An 18,876-nucleotide genomic window follows, 5' to 3' on the forward strand; every position below is an offset into this window, starting at 1 on the left:
ATAACCATACCCGCTCTTTTATGTGGTGCACCAGGATTCAAGAAATTAAATGACGTTGCACAAAATACTCCCAAATAAGAACAGCTGAATGCACTGCATTGTATCTTTCATATGCTAAGCCTTGCAGCTATAATGTGTGCTACCAACAATCATGCTATGTTTGTAACGTTGTGTCAAACAATGTACAGGTTTTGCATTCATTTTTTTTATACGTATGCAAAGAGTAGGCTGCTTACCATGGTCACCTCACCCTGGTGCTTCACAGACTTCTCGAACATGTTCTCTCTCCTGAGTTCCAGCTCCTGAGCTGAAAAATGAAAAACATGGGATGACAATGATCGTGTTGACTAGTGGCTTTTGAAAGTGCAGCTTGCTGTTCCAGCGTCATCCAGCTTTCTCCGTGTAACTCATCTTCTATTGAAATGAGATGACATGTAACTCATCTCATTTCAATAGAAGATAGAAGTAGTACCATGAGATTATTGCACTGAGATTGAACAATTGAACTTGCTAAATTTTCACTGCGAGCACAATTTTTATGTAGACAATATTCTTTTTCCCAAACTGCATGGCAAGACGGTACACGAAGACAGAAGTACAGACAAACAACATCCACTTAAAAGTGAGCTTATTCAAAACAAGAGAACACTTACAAATAGCACACTGCACATTTTGTAAAACGGCACAGTGCGTGAAAAGATTCACCCGTACTAGCTCACCCAGCTATCAAGGCTAATAATATGTGCCGACATTTTTGCATGAAATCTACGGAAGATGCTTAGGCAATCTGTTCATCCCCCTAAGATTATTTGCTGTGACCCTAAGTGACTTATGTGAAGACCGAGCGAAAGACAGTTTGATATGTTTTGTTTTTGCAGTTTGCATTGTTTAGTCAACCACAATCGACACCTCGCGTGAGATGGTCCATGCCTGCTAGCTCACTTACGCAGTCGGTTCTCCTGGAACTCCTGTGGCACCGACTTCTTGTAGCTCTGCTTCTTGCCATCAAACAGTGCCTCGGCTTCGACCTTCCACTCCATCTATGTTGATTGGCATCCGCAAGAAAAAAAATGCTCATGAATATCGCACGTGGGTGGCTAGCCCTTACGAGCTTGCAAATAATGTTGGATGCCAAACTCACCAATGCTTTTCTCTTTGGAGTGACAGACCTGCAGTACTTCCTCACCAGCCACTTGCGGTGAAGGCCGTGCAGAAGCTCGGAGGCCTGCGAATTAAAGAAATGTTCACGCACTTGACTGAATGACTATAACCTAACTAGAACTGTTAAAATATTTGTCGGTGCACAGCACTACTTCCCGAACTGTAGTAACATTCATACGTAAAAGTGACTATACCACTGCCTCTCAGTACCTAACGGAAATCTCTTAAATGAAACTGCTGCTTGAATGGAATGGCTGCCTCTAACATGATTGGTTTCGTACTTGAATTCTGCATTCCTGTTCATCTCTTAGTAAACGGAACTCCTGTTAAATGGAACATATTTTCCTGGTCTCTTCAGGTTCTGTTTAACGAGAGTCTACTGTAGTTCTACTTGTGAGCAGATTTTGGATGGTTGGATTCCTCAAGTTGCCCATAAGACTTTCCACTTCCTCTTTACAGACCTTCAAGCTTGTTGTTTGCAGTTTTAACCCATAAGATTGTAAATTCATGCAAATTGTTGCACTTGTGAGCTCTTTCTTCTGGTCTAATTCCCAGATGACATTGATTATTGCATTCAATTACATTAGTAACTGTCACTAAAAATGAAAATAACCCAAATACCGTCTGTCATAACTGAATGCAAGGTAGTGTTGTAATCAGGAATCACAGTTGAACAGCTTCTTTCTTTAAAAGCTTTTATTATGTTTTTAGCAAACACAGTTGCCTCCCAAAACAAGCATGAAAACGTAATAGATAAAATGAACTGCAATCAAGGCAGATTATTTAAATGAAGCACTCTGCTTGTTTTACGCTGTTTTTAGGAAAGCTATGCCACGTATCTCAGCTTTCTTTGGAAAACCCTCCACTTGTTTACCCATTCAAATGGTCATCACGGTTCGTACTAAAAGCCGCATGATATGAATTTTTTTTTTCATGCAGTCAGGCTGTACTTCCCGAAGACATAAAACAACTAGACACAGTTGTAACAAGGCATATAGTGGCATCTATTCAAACCATGTCGTAAGCCATTTGAACGTGCTTAACCGCGCATGTGTCACATTGACGCACCAACCTCTTTGCACACAAGTGGCGCATTGGGCCAGGACTTGTCGAGGACGCTCTTGGGAAGGTTTGCCGCCAGCCTCTTCAGAAACTCCACTCGCACTTGCCGCACAAACTGACGGAGATCAGAACATAAAAGCAGCGTTAATGTTACCAGCAGTCTAACACGCCAGTGAAAACAATGACAAACACCTCAACAACACGAGTGAACAAGCACTTCATGTGCACGTTGTAAAGGGAGAACCCGTTTTTGTTGTACCACGACGGCAATGCTTACACATACCGTTAAATGTTGTATTAATGCAGTTTTCGATTAAAAAGCACAGTACAGCTGTAGTTGAGCAGTGGATATAAGAACATGGATTTTGTCATGTGCCATGACAAATGACTGGTATGTGTCATGTGCTATAATGACTGGGTGAACATGCATCTCCATGCCAGAGGAACTTCAACTTTGACTCGCTATCGAGGCTTTCAAGGTCATTAGAGGTCATGCCGATAGCCAGGCAAATCATTGCGGATACATCTTTTTACAAACTATGGGGCAAGACACGACACAAGGAAAGAAGGGGGACAGACACGCGCATACTTACATTTTGCAAAAACAGATTTCTTTTTTCGAATCTGTAACGCACCTACTCATAGTTGTAGTGCACTTGAATCATTGTCATTCATCAGCTGTCTCTACGAGACTGTGTGTCCAGTGACGAAGGAAATATTGCAGTGATCAGCATTTGTAGTGTTTCAAGTTACATAAAATATGTGGTATATAGAGCAACCAATCTGCTTTTTCTTTACCTAACATGGTAAATAATGCAGGACTTGATGTATGGACATCAATCTTTCGTGAGCACCTCTTAGAACACCCCTGAGCCTAGCTAGTAGTTTTGAATGCTGTACATCGCTTTCAATTCAGTGCCATTTGGTAAATCTTTAAAAAAGCAATGTCAGCTGACACTAGCAGTAGATTTCAATAAAATGCATGTACAGGACACGCAACTGTCGACATAAACACGTTTACACATCACTATTATCAATTCTGAGATTGGTATCTGCAGTACCAGATAAGTGCTTGCTGATAAGGTCAAATATACAGCCCCTTATGCCAATAATTTTGCTTACCCTTGCATTCACGTCATTCTCTGGCTCATTCCTTGTGATGAAGCCCTTGATGAATCTGAAAGGCAATCATAACGTCAGGTAAAATGCAATAACATGTAGTGCGTTGGAATTCATGGGAAGAACGATGAATAAGCTTTTATTTTCTCGTTTATTGCATGTACTTGAAGACAGCGGGAGTTTAGTGTTAAAAAAATGTACCCAGCGAAGAGGAAGTAAAAGTAAGCAAAATTAGTAGAAATATATTGTACTCTATTCAAAAATGAAATAACCTACCAAACTAAAAGCTAACAAGGCATGGAAATAGACTGTCCGGTTGTGTAAGTCATATTGGTAATGCTGTTCACCTGATGCGTGCCATGGAAGTACATAAACTAGCAGCATCCAAATACAAAGGATAAGTTTTCACTTTCAACATTTTGCAGAGGATGGACACTAATCTGATCACATACAGTGGCTGGAAAACTGGTCTTTCAATCATCCACCTACATTTGGCTATTTTTTTACAACTAGCTGAACAACCAACAGTTGCAGCATCTCTGTGCAGTATGCATTCAGACTGAAGCGCTGCATTTTATAGCCTTCTTTTTTTGCTATCGCAGCATTTTTCTTTTCTTGATGTTGATAGCTCAAGGACGTACCTCCTGATGACGGTTGCTGCATTCCTCCTTTTCTCCAGCAGGCACTGTGCCTGGTACCTCCGCCAAGAGTTCTCGATCAGAATCGCTGCAAAAACCAAAATGTTTCTTTTGACGACGTATGAAATGGAAGACCCACCAAAATGTGCATGCATTTATGTCAGGCCCATTCTTAACACTTCTCAACTAGATTTTAAATTTAGAAAGTTCTGCTTTACTTTCCCGAGGCTTTCTCGACTCTTGTGCTAGCACAAGCGTTTCAGCCATACAACCACACATTTTTGTTTGTTAAAGGTTTACTCCGACTTCACACAACCAGTATAAACAAAATAACATAGACGTTTCACCACCTATGCAGGTGGCACCCTCATTATACACTGGCAACAAATGAGCAGAGGTCGCCCAGTCCACTACTAGTCACACACGTCCTTGTAAACATCTGGTAAGGGGCTGCAGTTGTTGCAAGCCAATGTGTTGCGATTCCAAGAATTTTCTTTTCCCCCACCTTCATCCCAAAGCCAGCATCGTTGCATTGTTTAAGTCGAAGCTATGCCCTGTCGTCCATCAGTGTTCAATGAGCTCCGTCTTGGAACGCATTACATGGGAGGCTTTAGCGACATCCTCTTGTATTACTTGTTGTGTTACTTGTTGTGTTAAGTCAGAGTAAACCTTTTACAATCATGAATTCACCTGGCTTTTGAAACATTTTTGCATACATTCTGTGCGAAATGATCCCAAGTATGCCTGGCTGTGGAAACATGCTACCAGAATATGAGGTATCTATCACTTTGGTAGTGCTACTGAGACAAGCTACGTACCTGCTTTCCGCATCTTGAGGTACTTCTTTCTTGCAGAGTAGCATCGAAATTCTGCTTGAATTACAGATGCTGGAAAAGTAATAGAAGAAAGTGTAAGTGCCATAATACCTCAAGCTACTGTCCACTTACAAGATTGAGTGATTGATTGACTTATTAATTGATCAATCATATGAGAGACCCCATGGCAAGAAGCTAAGAAGCTGCATATTATTTTTGGCCTCGTGGAGTTTTTGACATGGGCCTAAACATAATCACACAAGTATTTTTACATTTTGCCCCCTTCAATTTAGGTCGTGATCGCTGGGAGTCAAATCCACAAACTCACGCAATAAAATGCGATAGTCACTTCACCAACAAGGCAGGTGTCAAGATTTGAGCAATCTCTTTAATTTCAAAAGATTACAAAGTACATAGAGAGACAGTGGCTCCATTCTAATGTTCCACACATGAAGTGCTGCAGAGACATCAGACGCACTTCGCAACAGCGACACAAGCAGAGTTTTGCTCATTACCATACATGGTTCATGAAAACATGAAAGTACACAATAGCTAATCGCACATAGATATATGCCAGTAGAATGTTCATTTGTCGAATGCGTTGGATGCTCAGTAATTTTCATGCCTGGCTTCTTCAGTTTATAGGGCATACTGCGGCCCGGCCACCTCAATCTGACAAATTTCACCTGCTAGATAGGAACAGGGTAATTAGATGAACTTTTGCAGTGAGTACAAGCTACTGAACTGTACAGTACTCACGTATTCAAACGCAACATCAAATTTTTTAGCATAATTCGAATGGTATATGAGCGATTGCTCGAGATAACCACGTAATGTTGTGACAAATCTGGTCTCTAAAGATAATGTTGGTTCTGATCTACATGTTCCAGTCGAAATTATGCCATTACTATGACCCAAACTGAAGATAGCAGAAACGAAAGTATGTGCATTACTTAGCCCTAAATTGTCCTGTTTCAATCCTTGAGTACTATACTTATATAAGCACAACTTCTTTGCCTTTTCTATCAATAAAACTTCTTGCTCTCTCTCTCTCTCTCTGTCTTTCTGGGTGCTAATATTTAACTGCCGAATTGCCACTAACTGTTTATACAACTCAGTGTTTGCAATAACGCTATATTTACTATCTAGTGCAGAAAAGCTGAGCAGAGACCCACATCATTCACGCAAAAAGCTACAGTACACTTACCCAAGTAATGCTTCCTTTGCTGAAATGCATCCTCAGTTTCAAACAAGGTTCTCGGAAACCGGATGAAGAGCTTGGTGCTGAAAAGCAGAATTTTAGCAGGAATTAGAGGTGTGTAATGTTGGCAATAAGATTAAGAAGCAGTAATATAATGGGAGACAATTAGTACATAATTCACCATTATTAAATTTGAAGGTTTCTTGTACCCACTGACTGTAATAGTGATGTTATTTTGTAGATAATTTTTTTCTGTGCATTCACATTGCCTAACTTGGCCACCTTTTCGAATCCTTGTTGCTTACTTTTCTAAATGTTTGACATGGCAAACAAATCTGTGAAGGAGCAATATTCCTAGAATTGAAGTGTTTTATATAATAGGTTGAGCTACGAGCACGAAACAAGGCTTCCTATTTAACAGGCTCATAGAAAGGAAGGTTTACGAATATCCACTTTTCCCCTGTCACGTCAACACTATCAATGTCATCAGGGTGCATGCTACACCATTGAGTATGAAGTTCACTGTCGACGAGGTTAACTTGAATGACCGGCTGAAGCAGCATACACTCGGTGAAAAACACAGAAAATACGCATAACACTCAAATATGAGTGGCTGAGCATTACATGGCACCGCATATTGAAGAGAGGAAGTGTTGAGTATGTGCTTACTGTCCCATGGAGTACTCTTCAGGGGCATAGTTGAGGTGTTTGATGAGAACAGCCACACCTTCCTTGGCAGTACCGCCCCGGTACCTGGGCCAAGTCTCGGGACAGAGGCACTTGTACCGCTCCAGGAACGTCTCGTACCGCCGTCGGTACGCAAAGCCGGCACGGCGCACCCTCAGGTTCTCCAGAAGGCCCAAGTATTGAACCTGGTGGCCCACCACCTTTTCGTCAAACTTAGCTGAAGTTAGAAAATGAAAGCGTAGTCAGTGCAATGTTTGCCAAGAGGCTTCAATGAAAGAAATACACACATGCATGTTTATTGCAAGCATCATGCAGCACAGAGTGACCAAAGCACACAAGTTTCTATGGTGCTTTTGTGAAAAGTGCTGATTTTATCGGAGATTTTATATTTGGATTTATGGATTTTATACTTGGAGTGAAAAGCATGGCCCACAATGAGTGAATCTTTATTAATATTTTTTAATATGAAACTTATGATACGCCATGTTTTGTGTATTTGTTCATGTGATCAACCAAAGGCATCATTTCTTAGCACCCATAATGATCTATGCCAAGCCCGTTAACAATGAAAGCTTGTTGGCCAGTGAACCTTTTCACATCTGCTCATCTTTCCTGCATCTAAGTACTTTCAAATCTTTTGTGAAACATTTTTGCACATATGCAGCCTCATCACATTGGACATAAACCCAGATTTAATAGGCAGTTTTAGAATATGGCACCCAAAACTTTGCGTTAGTGTTCGTCGCCACTGCAAGTTCGTCATATACAAACCTCATTGGGTAAGGACGTTGTATTTCGAAAATAGTGTGTGTACAAGAATGCTACAAACCCAATTCTAAAACTCTATAATTCGAAGGCATCAACCACTCACTCTGAATGATTTCTGAACAATTCAATGCCTTTCTGAAATTCAGTATTTTGTATCTTTATCATAGCCATGTATACTTTAAAAAGGACTTACACGCCTGCTTGAAGTCATTCGGTTTGATGCACCGCACATACCAGGGCTCTTTGGACATCAAGATCGCCATGAGTTCCTGCAAGCTCAGCTTGAACTGCGTCGCTGCCTGAAAGGAGAATTTCAAAAGTGTTTGGATGCAACTTTGAAACCTATATTTCATCTAGAACAGTCTGCAATTTCATTGAGAAACTAAGTTCAGTGTACTCACAGTCGGTGGCCGTTTCTTGCACAGAAGTTCCGACTCTGGAAAAGCATCCTTGATGATGCTGTTGCCAGCACCAACCATTGCTTTCTTTAAGTCGCGGAACAGCAAATCATTGTTTTTGTCGAGAAATCCTGAAGAAAAAAATAAAAAACATGACATAGACTCAATCAGCAGTCAGATCAGGCCATACATACTGCTTTCGAAAATGTAATTGCGGTTTAACATCGAAAAGCTATGCACGAACTATTAGGAATGCCATAGCGAGGTAGTGAGGGACTCATTTTTACCACCTGTGGTTACTTAAATCTAAGTACACAAGTATTTCTACGTTACACCTGCATTGGAATGCAAGTACCATGGCAGGGACTCAAACACGTGACTCTTCACTCAGCAGTAAAGCAGCATAGCCATTGCCCCACAACAGCAGGTCATATCGTGACTTGCTTGAAAGTATCGACTTGCCTTCTATCTTGTAGGTGACATCACCAGCGTAATGGATGAGCCGGAACTCCTGCACCACGAGAACAACAAAACACAATGTCGCCATTTCATGTGCGTTGGAACGGTACTAGGAGATATGTATTTAAAGAGCTGCTAAATTCTAAGTGTATGCCATAAAGTGTGCCACATTTAACAGAAGCGAGTAGGAAATCCTTGCTTCTTACACTTCTAAGAAGTAGTCAGAACAAAACAATGAGCAGCTATATATGAACAGCAGCACAATCAGTCTGTTACTCACATCTCTTGCAATGCTTTTCTTCAGCTTGTTGCTGGCGAGGTTATGGGTTACGAAATGAGGATGCATGCGAATGGTCTGCTCCATCTTGAAGAGGAATGTCTTGTCCGTGGCACCACCAGGCCTGAGGCACTCCTCATCCTGCAGTAATGACAGCTCGTTTCACTTTCTTCATATTAGTACAGTCACTCACTCACTCAGTGACTTCACCGTGTATAATTCAGCCTGCAATGGGAGTCAAAAGTGCAGTATATCACTTCTTGTAGCTGTTCAGTTACGAAATTTAAGTATACTGAGAAAAACTGAAGGGAGTACAATTGTGTAGCTTAGCAGACGGTGTAACAGCCTCTTACACCAGTAACAAATGAAATTGATCTGTTGCAGTGAAGTGTAACATGTTAGGTGCCTTCAGAAAAGGTGGAAGCGTGTTAACACCACATACAGGTGGTACTCAGTCATTAACGAACTTCCTATGAGTGATTAAAAACATTTGGACCTCACTATTCACCTATTGCAGGTGCTACCGGTTGTTTCCAGGAAGTTGGTTGAACTAGAGTACTAGGTTGAACACCATAGAGTTCTGAAGAGACCATGCTGCCCGTTAACATGAATAACGGTTTCAAACTGCGCTAGAAAGCGAAATTTGAGGTTAAATAGTGTTCATATAGGTACCGATGTTGAAAATAGGCATCTATAGGCACTTATAGGTATTTAGGCACAAACGCCAAAAATGGGCATTTATAGACACTATGAAAACACTATAAAGGCCCTTCTTCACCTCTAATTCATGCTCATATATCAAAATGGGGTGATAAGAACGCAGCGAACAAAATAGGCATTTGCCTAAAATCCGGTCTCTGATTACACATCATGATCGAAGACACTGAAAATAACAAACACAGTTTGCTTCTGTGTTTCCATTTGCATATAAACAGAAGCTCTCACCAACAATGAGATGATGCCCTTGTGTTTTTCCTCCACAAGATCACAGATGACTTTGTTGTTGAAGTAGTTGATTGGCGTCCACTGCACAGCAACATGTAAAGGTTCTCCTTTCAGCTCACATTCATTCACTCATGACGAGTACAAATTTTTTATGTTCCAAATGATCGTATTTGTAGACGAAAGCATACAACACACGAAGATCTTTCTACCAGGGAATACAGTAATCAGTAATGAGCATGTAATCTTGCGTATATTCTCCGTACATGTACCTAATTTTGAACAACTTCAGTGGATATCCATTTCTGTATGCTTTTTGTTTGAAGCTGTACATATTCTTCCCTTCCATAAATGATAACTTCTGTTTATAGTCGTATATCTCGACATTACAGTATCAACAATTGTGCTCATACAACTTATTAACATTCAATATGTTGAGTCAGAACATATATTCTTATCTGGATGTGCATACATAGAATGTGTAGAAGAACCTGTCGCATGTTATGGTCAGACTGGTAGTCATAGTCAATTGTATAAGCATAGCAGTTGAGTTGAATTCTGCGGTTTCATGCTCAATAGATGAATGAATGTGTTCTGCATACCTCAATGCCTTCTCTGTAGTACTCTTCCTGCTCAGACTTCAGAGTGAGCTCGATGAAGAGCTGCTGCAGCTTTTCATTGCAGTAGTTTATGCAAAACTGCTCAAAGCTGCGGAGGAGAACCAGGACAGATCAGTTTGGAACAATGCACAAGATATTATAATAGTAATTAGACTTAATTATGAGAGGCATTTCTTTTTTTCAAACAACAGAGATCACTAAATTACTTGCATTCATGAAATAAACAAAGAAACTGCCCTGTGAACCACGGTCATTGCCTGGATGTCTACAGTATGTTTCAGTTAGATATTCAACACCTCTAATGGCCATGAGCCTCTCATGAGAAAGTGACACCTCCGGAGGTGTCACTTGGCTCATGATCATGTGAAATCAACATTGGCGGTACTGTCGAATGACCCGCCATTCTAGGTACACTGAAAAAATGTTGCATAGACGTCAACGCTTAATATTTGACACCTTGTATGGACATTCGTGCTGGAGTAAAATGCACTAAAAGTATATTAACCAGATGTTGTTAAACACATTTCCTAGAAGGTACTACCTTCTAGGTGCCTTCAGGTATTCCTGCATAGATCCCTCTATTATGCAATGGTAGCATGTGCAGTCGAACACTTTTTTTCACAGAAAAGCTCTAGTATACATATAAGGTAATCCAGTGACGTGAAGAATCCTTTGAGTAAAAGAAGAGGGCAAACCTGTTTTTCTTGAAGACTTCAAATCCATAAATGTCCAGCAAACCCATCAAAGTCCTCCGTTCAGATGAGCGAGTCCTCTGAAAATAAGCGCACTGCGTGTGAACTGTTAGCCACTTATGTACAGTCTGCACCAAACTTTTAGGGACCACAAGAAGGGAAGAAAACCTTAATATATTTCTGCTGCTTTGGCAGGCAGCACTGAATTTGGATTTCCTGCCTGTTTTAAAACACGCTAACAAAATATACTGAGCAGTCACCCGAACACAGTCACTAATTGCTGGGAAATTCACATTTTTTCAGAGCTAGTGGTCTCTAAACCTTTGATGCTGAGTGTTCATGTACAGGTCAGTAACAGCCCTCATAAGACTATGTAAATGCAATATTTAAGTTTATTAAATTATGCGTGAAAGTCATTTACCTGTGGCTTTAACGAATGGTTTATTTTTTCAACCAGCCACTTGAAGAGGCGTTCATAGATTGCCTTGGCCAGTGCATCTCGGGCATAGATGGCTTGGTCGCGGTTCAGTGGTGTCGTCACCTGGAACATGAATCGCACCATCATAAGTTCCCATCCTCGTGTTCTTGCGCTTGATAATACAAACATAATGATAATTGTTGGGGTTCTACGTCCCAAAACCACAATCTGATTATGAGATATGCCGTAGTGCAGGGCTCCAGAAATTTTGAACATCTAGCGTTCTTTACCGTGCACCTAAATCTAAGTACATGGGCCTCTAGCATTTCACCTCCATCGAAATGCGGCTGCCATGGTCAGGATTAGATCCCGCGACCTTCAGGTCAGCAGTCGAGCACCGTAACCACTAGACCACCGTGGCGGGTGGTAATACAAACAGGTTCGGCTTAACTTTCAAAGCAATGCTTCTACTATGAAAAGAATGCTGGCAGATAAATACAGCTTACCTTTTAAACAACAGTGGTCTTGTTGAAGCATAGACAAATATTAAGAGTTGTACAGACAACAAACACCACAATGATAATGTCCCAAGCTTGTAACCTGCGTTATTTTTCGTGTTTGTCTAGACCTGAATGACAATGCTGTCGAAATGATTACCCAATTAGCCCATTAATGCCTTATGAGCGATTCCAGATCCCCCTATGTCACATTAATGTTCAGAAACAAGTGCTAAAGTTTTAGCCCCCTGGTACCAACTTTAGCACGTCATAATTGTGTGCAGAGCACAGCATGTTGGCATTGTTTTATCATCTTTGTAACTGAGACAGGGTTTAATAGAAGCTAAAGATGTCTGCTGTAATTTAACGCAGGCCTTGCTACCTTAGGTAAGTTGTTAGAATCCACACGAACAGGACAAGAAAATAATGAATTAGGGACAAAAAAGGCCACAAATAAGCAAACATACTATTACCGACAAAAATCTCACCGATTGTTTAAGCCATAACTTATGCAAGTGTAACAACAGCAGAGCTATTCATGACTCCGACTGTGTTCTCACTGCTGTCATAGCCTAGGAACTGACTAATATATATTCTGTATTAATTATGTAGTGACCGATACATGCTGTTCATCTTACCAGCTCTCCTCTTGCTTCAATTGTCCGGTTGGTCAAAGCATCCCTCAGTACTTCCTCAGGACAGCAGAGCAACTGACAAAATTTAGAATAAAAAGTTAGAGAAAGGCGTACACATATTTCAAATTGACTATGCTGAAAATAAAACTTGCTTAAAATATTGCTTAAAAAAAACATTGCAGTGAAAGTCACCTTATTTATTACATATTTAATAAAGCTGCACTGAGCAGCAATATTCATTGTACTCAATTGAGCCTAAAAATTGGAGATCAGTAGCTTAATTTTTTTTGTCTCATGGTATCACAACTAATGCTACAGGTTTCCTTACATATAATCAGTTTCTTGAAGGTATTATAACATACCGCACATATTAGCTCATAAAAACATGGACCAAGCTAATGGGACAGTTTATTGTGACTGTCAGAAGACAACAATCTGCAATTGTAAGATCGCAGCTGTTTTTAGTTCAAAGAAGGAACTCTCATCGTATTATGATTCCATGTGTGTACCATACAAACAAAGTCGCTAAGTGCACACTTGTGAAGGAAAAATTATTGTTAATGTAACAAGGCCACTTACTTTTGCAATGGCTGCAACAGGCTTGTCCTGTGCAATGATGGCTTCACCATTCTCCTCAACAAATCCAGTGTTGCCAAGATGTAGGACAGTAGCGACTATGGAAAATATCTCCTGCAAAGTTGAGTTTTGCAATGTTTGTTCATTTTTCTAGTTGTGGCAAGATGCACTAGCATGTAGTATTCATCAGTTTTAGCCCTTGTATAAGTGCGCTGTAACCCTGCATCAGTGTTTTAGCATTTAACCAATATGTGAATTCCATGTTAATGCCTGCACACACTACATACATAATGCCGGTTACACTCACCTCTTCTTCCTTGAGTGAAAAGTCAATCACCGAGAGGGCATCCCTGACAATTCTAAACTGGGTTGTGTCATCAATTCCAAATACTTCTGTGCTGTCTCCCTGAAATAATCAAACGCACGAAAACTGTTAGCGATAAAGAAACAACAATGATAAAAACTTGTCTCACATGTTTACTAAGCGCCACAAACATGTATGCACTTCTTTGAGCAGACTATTTTTTTAATGCAGCAATTTTCTGACATGCTATTACAGTAAAATCTCGTTAATTCAAACTCGAAGGGGACTATAAAATTGTTCAAATTAAGCAGAGTTCGAATTAGCAGGCGGGCACTAGAATCAACAGATATTGCACCACACTGCGTGGGCAGAACCCAAAGAAGCCACCTCTAGACTCATTATCATGAATTAGTTGCTACTACACATTTGTGGCAGATGATTTCGTAAATTGAGTTCATGGAGATCTAACAGCGAGCAGAATTAATTTATCAGTCAGTGATACACCAGAAACAAGCACCGACATGCATTCATGTGAGCAGTAAGCCCTAATGTCGAAATACAGTAGAACCTCGTTGATACGTTCCCGCTTGATACGATTTCCCGGCTCCTACGCTCGAAATCGCGAAAATTAAAAATAACCCAATACAGCTGTGTGTAATATGTTCCGGTTAATACGTTCCCGGAAAATACGATTATTCGGCAACAACGTTCAGCACCGCGGAAAACTAGGGTCGTATGATACGTTTTCTACTCAGAAACTCTCATTCAGATGTGCAAAAAAAGGCCCTCTCAGCGACGGCAGCTTCTCCGCAGTGCCTTTCCCCCCTCCATGCTTTCTCTGATTTGCTCAATTGTCCCCTCCGCGTCTCTTCCGAATTGCTCGATCGCCGCTCTCTGTCACCCACGCGGCGACGCGGGCCGTCACAATCTTCGAACGGCTTGCCGCGGAAACACGCATGCCGCTGCCGCATCGCCACCGCTGCACAACACGCCGCGACCCGTAACCATAGCAACGCCGCCATTGTGCCTAGTCAATATGGCCGATAATTTCCCGCACACTTTTCTCCCGGAGCGCAATCGTTTTTGGGTTGCTCCGCCCGGCGCAATTCCAGTCGGCGTTCGTATTTCTCTGGCTGGGCAGTTCTGCCGACCAGCGGCTCGTCAGAAGCTGACAGAAAAGATTTGTTCTGGAAGATATCTAGGAGGTTTCTGGTTATCAGAGGCCAAAAACGAGACGATGTGTGCTCGCCGCCATCTTTGTGAGGACTCGACAGATCGCAGTGCGGGCGCTTGGGGACTTCACCTTCGGTTGCCATTACGCCGGGCGTTATCTTTTAAAGCCCGTTTCGCCGTGCGAGATGGTGCGATTACTAGTGGCGGCGAACATACCAACGCATGTCTCAAGTTAAGACAGAACGCAAACTGATCAGCGCGAGTGTGCGACGTAGTATGCGATAGCCGCGAACAGCTGTCGCTTTCGGGGACGCTTGTCACTCTCGCGAGATATCGCATATCGTGTTGTACCGCGATTGTTACGTGCACTGCGAAGAGTTGAGCTTGTTAAGCCTTTAGAGGGGCGGCAGTTTTCTTCACGGACGGGGCGAGTCACGCGTGATCTTTCGAACGTACGTGATCGTATCCCAAATGCGTATGTTCGAGAATATCACTTCTGCTCTTCGGCAAACCTAGCCCCATATTTCCAAGCGACAATGCAGAAAGAACCGACGCTCACGCGGCGCAAAGTTTCGTCTGCTGACATGGCGGTAGCGTTTCTTTACGTTTACGCTGGTTGTCTGAGTTCGATTTTGCAATATTCGGGTTGTCTCAGGATTTCAATACACGTGACCACGACGTTATTTTCGGTCAGGATCGGAACTAGCTGGCTGACCTCTGGCGGCCAGCGAGATGCCAGGAGTTCGAAAATCGAAGAGTCCCTCCATGTTTTTTGAGAAATAAATGTTTTTTGCCCTTGCACCTCAATATGGGCTTGTCAGCCTCAATTTTTACTGGATTCGGATCGTACGTTTTCCCGGATCATACGTTTATTTTCCGCGTTTTTTTCGGAAACGTATCAACGAGGTTCTACTGTATATGACGCTATGTATGCTCCAAAACATGTTTATTTACATGGCAAAGTTAATGCAATCGAAATTAAAGGTAATCAGTAATTTGCATTTGCTTGCGTTCCTTCAGTCATGACTCCATGAGCACCATTTGCAGCTTGCCCGTGAGCTCCAGAGCAGCATTCGAATTCTTATCTGCTGAGAAATACTGCTGTTTCGTTGTCTTGCATCTCTAGTAAATTTGGGTTGGTTTGGTTTGGAAACCAGGGGCTCCCAGTTCGAATTAACCGTTATGGATACCGATGTGTTCGAATTATCGGGAGTTCTCCCCCATAGAAATAAACAGGGCTGTGCCAGGACCGAGGCATAAGTTCGAATTAACTGTAAGTTTGAATTAACTGAGTTCGAATCAACGAGGTTTTACTGTAGTTGCACATTACGTTATCCATCTGAGAGCCCAACTTATCTTCGACCAGTCAAAAACACAGAGGACAATTCTCGATGGTGATGGATGAAAGGACAGATTCTGTTCCATTGCAATTCCTCGACAAGGAATCAGAGTGCCATATTTTCTTGCGTATAAGCTGCCATTACATATAACACACATTCCCACTACAAGCTGTGAGGAAAACAATTAATGCCCACATATTGCCGTGAAGCCAACAACACATATTAACGTAAAGCAGTACCATGAAGCCAATTTGCGCACCAAAATTCATGCATAAACCACATGCCAACTTTAGCTCTGAACTTTCTGTATGTTTTGCGAGGGCTGTACGTGAGAAAATACGGTTACCAGTCTTGTGGCCGTCGTTGAAGGAGCACGCTGTCAGCAGAAACCTCAAATTATCTCTGACAGCTGTTTCAGCCCAACAACAACAACAACAAAAGTCAGCATGTTCCACGCTGTGTAAACCATCGGACAGCAAAGCTTTAGTGATGATGATGATGATTTTTTGTACAAAGTCATCATCATCATCATTTCGTTTTGTTTGTTTGAATAAAAGCATTATCATCCTCACTTTTATTTATTTCTTTATTTACTACCCCCTGTGGTCACGTGAAACTGCGTTTTGCGGGACTCAATAAAAGTTTCTCCCTCTCTCTAGTCATGCTACATCTGGCCATGTGACCTGTGTGACTACTACTACTGCTACTACTACTACTGCTACTACTACGATGATGATGGCACAGAGTATCAGAGCTTTGCTGTAACAGTCACTTCGTGAGATACAGTACCTGGTTGAGGTAATAGTAGAAGGTGGGGTCCCTGCGCAGCGACAGCTTCTCGAGTAGAGCATCCTCGGCACCCGCGATGAGCTGGTAGAAGATGTGAAAGTTGCGCTCGCCTGAGCCCTGCTGTACCACGCGAGATTTCTCCAGCAGGTAGTTGAGGATATGACCTCCCACAGGGGCACCCTGTGTGGAAAGAGTACAGAGGAGAAATGCATCACCAGCTCAAAACACTTCTTATTGTTGCTTATATAAGGCAGCGAATGGTTATGTGCAGACAAGAAAAAGAACCCTAGTTCAGCGGAAATTTTCGAGGTGGAGGAACTTCAGAAGCAACTGATTTTATCTTAAGAATAGACACTATATATGCAAATGTTTGACTTGTGGGGATCTACAGTTTCTGATTACACATGTCAAATGCTACTTTACAGCTTGACATCTCATGACCTTGTTGTCTAATACAGAATATCTGGCTGCTAACTCGTGGAGCAGAATAGAAATAAATACAAATTCTTGGGTCATTTATTGAATTCATACGTTCACTAGAAGTTGCTTTCAGCTGCTCTGCTTCTCTTACTGCTTCACTCAAACACTTTTTTGCTCTTCTGTTGATGGAATGCTCTCAGTCTCACACCACTTATATAAATTATAGGTGTTCCTTTAATTAAATACGCCATTCCTGAACTTAATGAGGCAAGTAAAATTGTTTCCTCTTCTGAAAAATTCATTTTCTAATTCTACCTCCATATTTTTTCGAGCTTCAAATCTTGCCCATTTATCTTTTCATGTTTGTTCGTAAGGGCCACTCAAAGTTGATGGAATGAGTGAGACATTACATCATGCCTGTTGCAGCCAAACCTTTTTTCGAAGAATTTAGCTGTTGATTACAAAGAACTGAAACTGGCTTTACTCGGAGAGATGCATGCACCCCACTGATGTCCATAAAGCTCATTGTGCTTTTTGCAGGTTGAAGCTGACAGTTGCGTAGACTTAAAAGTGTGAATTAAAAGAAAGAAATTGAGCTCACCAAGTAGTCAAATTCGATGTCCATGTATTTGCCAAATCGACTGGAATTGTCATTCCGATTCGTCTTGGCATTTCCAAAAGCCTGGAAGAGATCAATTATGCTAGCGTCAAATAAATTGATCTTTCTGGGTCTCTGAGGGCCTGCACTGAAACGCTGAGGAATGCGTGAATAGGCAGAATACACCATTGTTTCGTAACAGAAATAAAAAATTAACCAAGATAAGAAACAACCAATCTCTGTTACACAATATTCAGATGTCCAGCTATGAATGAACGAAAGAAGGGGAACGTAAGGGCTCGTTTTTCTTTGTTATATACAACTTTATTGAGAACCAGCAGGCAATCAAACCACTTTAATTTCTTCACACTTCTATCATAATTATTACAAATAATATCCCCTATACTCTCCTTGGCTTGATTGTCTGTTAGTTCTCAATAATGTTGTATATGTCATTGTGTTAAGCGAAGGAATTAGCAAACAGTGCTGTGATGTAAAACCAAACTAATTAACGTAATAATAAATAAGTAAGTAAATAAATAAATAAATAAATAAATAAATAAATAAATAAATAAATAAATAAAAGTACAGTTTCAGGAACTCTTAAAAACACGTTATACTTTGCGTGTAAAGCTGCATTCGCCGCAGCGCTTGCATGCTTGCGGTGAAGCATCATTACGGAAGGTGTAAACGGAGCGGGGATAGGAAAGATCAGGCCCGGCGTCAGGCGGGAGGTGATGCTTCTCACGAGCACCATCATCATCATCATTTCGTTTTATTGTTTATTTATTTAATCCCCCCTCTCTCATCATGTGACCTGCGCGACGCCTACTACTACCACTACCACCACCACCACCACCACCACTACTACGACGACGACGACGACAACGGCGGCACAGAATAGGCTAAGACGGCTTCTCTGCAAAAGCAAGGAATGCGGCATATGCCAATGACCATCACCTCAAGCACGGGGTTGGACTGGAGCAGCTTGTCCTTGACGCGTTCCACGGCGTCCGAGTGGTGGCTGGCGGCGGCCACGTAGTGGAGCACCTTCTTCGAGGCCTCGGTCTTGCCCGCGCCGCTCTCGCCGGAGATGAGGATGCACTGGTCGCGGCACTCCTCGTGCATGCTCGTGTACGCCGCGTCGGAGATGGCGAACCTGTGCACGAACGATTGATCGACTGACTGATCGATTTACATGGCACATACACTGCGCATACGTCATTCGCTGATCACCTTATGATGAATTGGTAGCCTTGTTCACAATCGATTGTGGACACGACCAAG

At 41.7% G+C, this 18,876-nt stretch overlaps 1 protein-coding gene across 3 annotated transcripts in view; it reads right to left on the reverse strand.

The window, feature by feature from the left end:
* LOC119389618 (unconventional myosin IC) overlaps positions 1-18,876 on the reverse strand; it is a 164,470-nt gene that overhangs the window by 5,959 nt on the left and 139,635 nt on the right. For all 3 annotated transcript variants that reach the window (XM_037656972.2, XM_037656973.2, XM_037656971.2), the window contains exons 4-26: positions 18,550-18,748; positions 17,593-17,673; positions 16,572-16,751; positions 13,273-13,371; positions 12,969-13,079; positions 12,393-12,464; positions 11,261-11,380; positions 10,843-10,919; positions 10,130-10,235; positions 9,531-9,611; positions 8,589-8,726; positions 8,312-8,360; positions 7,853-7,980; positions 7,645-7,750; positions 6,666-6,900; positions 6,003-6,079; positions 4,799-4,867; positions 3,984-4,068; positions 3,346-3,400; positions 2,234-2,338; positions 1,142-1,225; positions 947-1,040; positions 237-307 (exon numbers count right to left, since the gene is read on the reverse strand). In XM_037656972.2, coding sequence (XP_037512900.1) covers positions 237-307; positions 947-1,040; positions 1,142-1,225; positions 2,234-2,338; positions 3,346-3,400; positions 3,984-4,068; positions 4,799-4,867; positions 6,003-6,079; positions 6,666-6,900; positions 7,645-7,750; positions 7,853-7,980; positions 8,312-8,360; positions 8,589-8,726; positions 9,531-9,611; positions 10,130-10,235; positions 10,843-10,919; positions 11,261-11,380; positions 12,393-12,464; positions 12,969-13,079; positions 13,273-13,371; positions 16,572-16,751; positions 17,593-17,673; positions 18,550-18,748 — 2,422 coding nt within the window. The remainder of the gene's footprint in view (positions 1-236; positions 308-946; positions 1,041-1,141; positions 1,226-2,233; positions 2,339-3,345; positions 3,401-3,983; positions 4,069-4,798; positions 4,868-6,002; positions 6,080-6,665; positions 6,901-7,644; positions 7,751-7,852; positions 7,981-8,311; positions 8,361-8,588; positions 8,727-9,530; positions 9,612-10,129; positions 10,236-10,842; positions 10,920-11,260; positions 11,381-12,392; positions 12,465-12,968; positions 13,080-13,272; positions 13,372-16,571; positions 16,752-17,592; positions 17,674-18,549; positions 18,749-18,876) is intronic.

Source organism: Rhipicephalus sanguineus, chromosome 4 (assembly GCF_013339695.2).
Source record: "Rhipicephalus sanguineus isolate Rsan-2018 chromosome 4, BIME_Rsan_1.4, whole genome shotgun sequence".
In the NCBI taxonomy this organism is placed as follows: domain Eukaryota; kingdom Metazoa; phylum Arthropoda; class Arachnida; order Ixodida; family Ixodidae; genus Rhipicephalus; species Rhipicephalus sanguineus.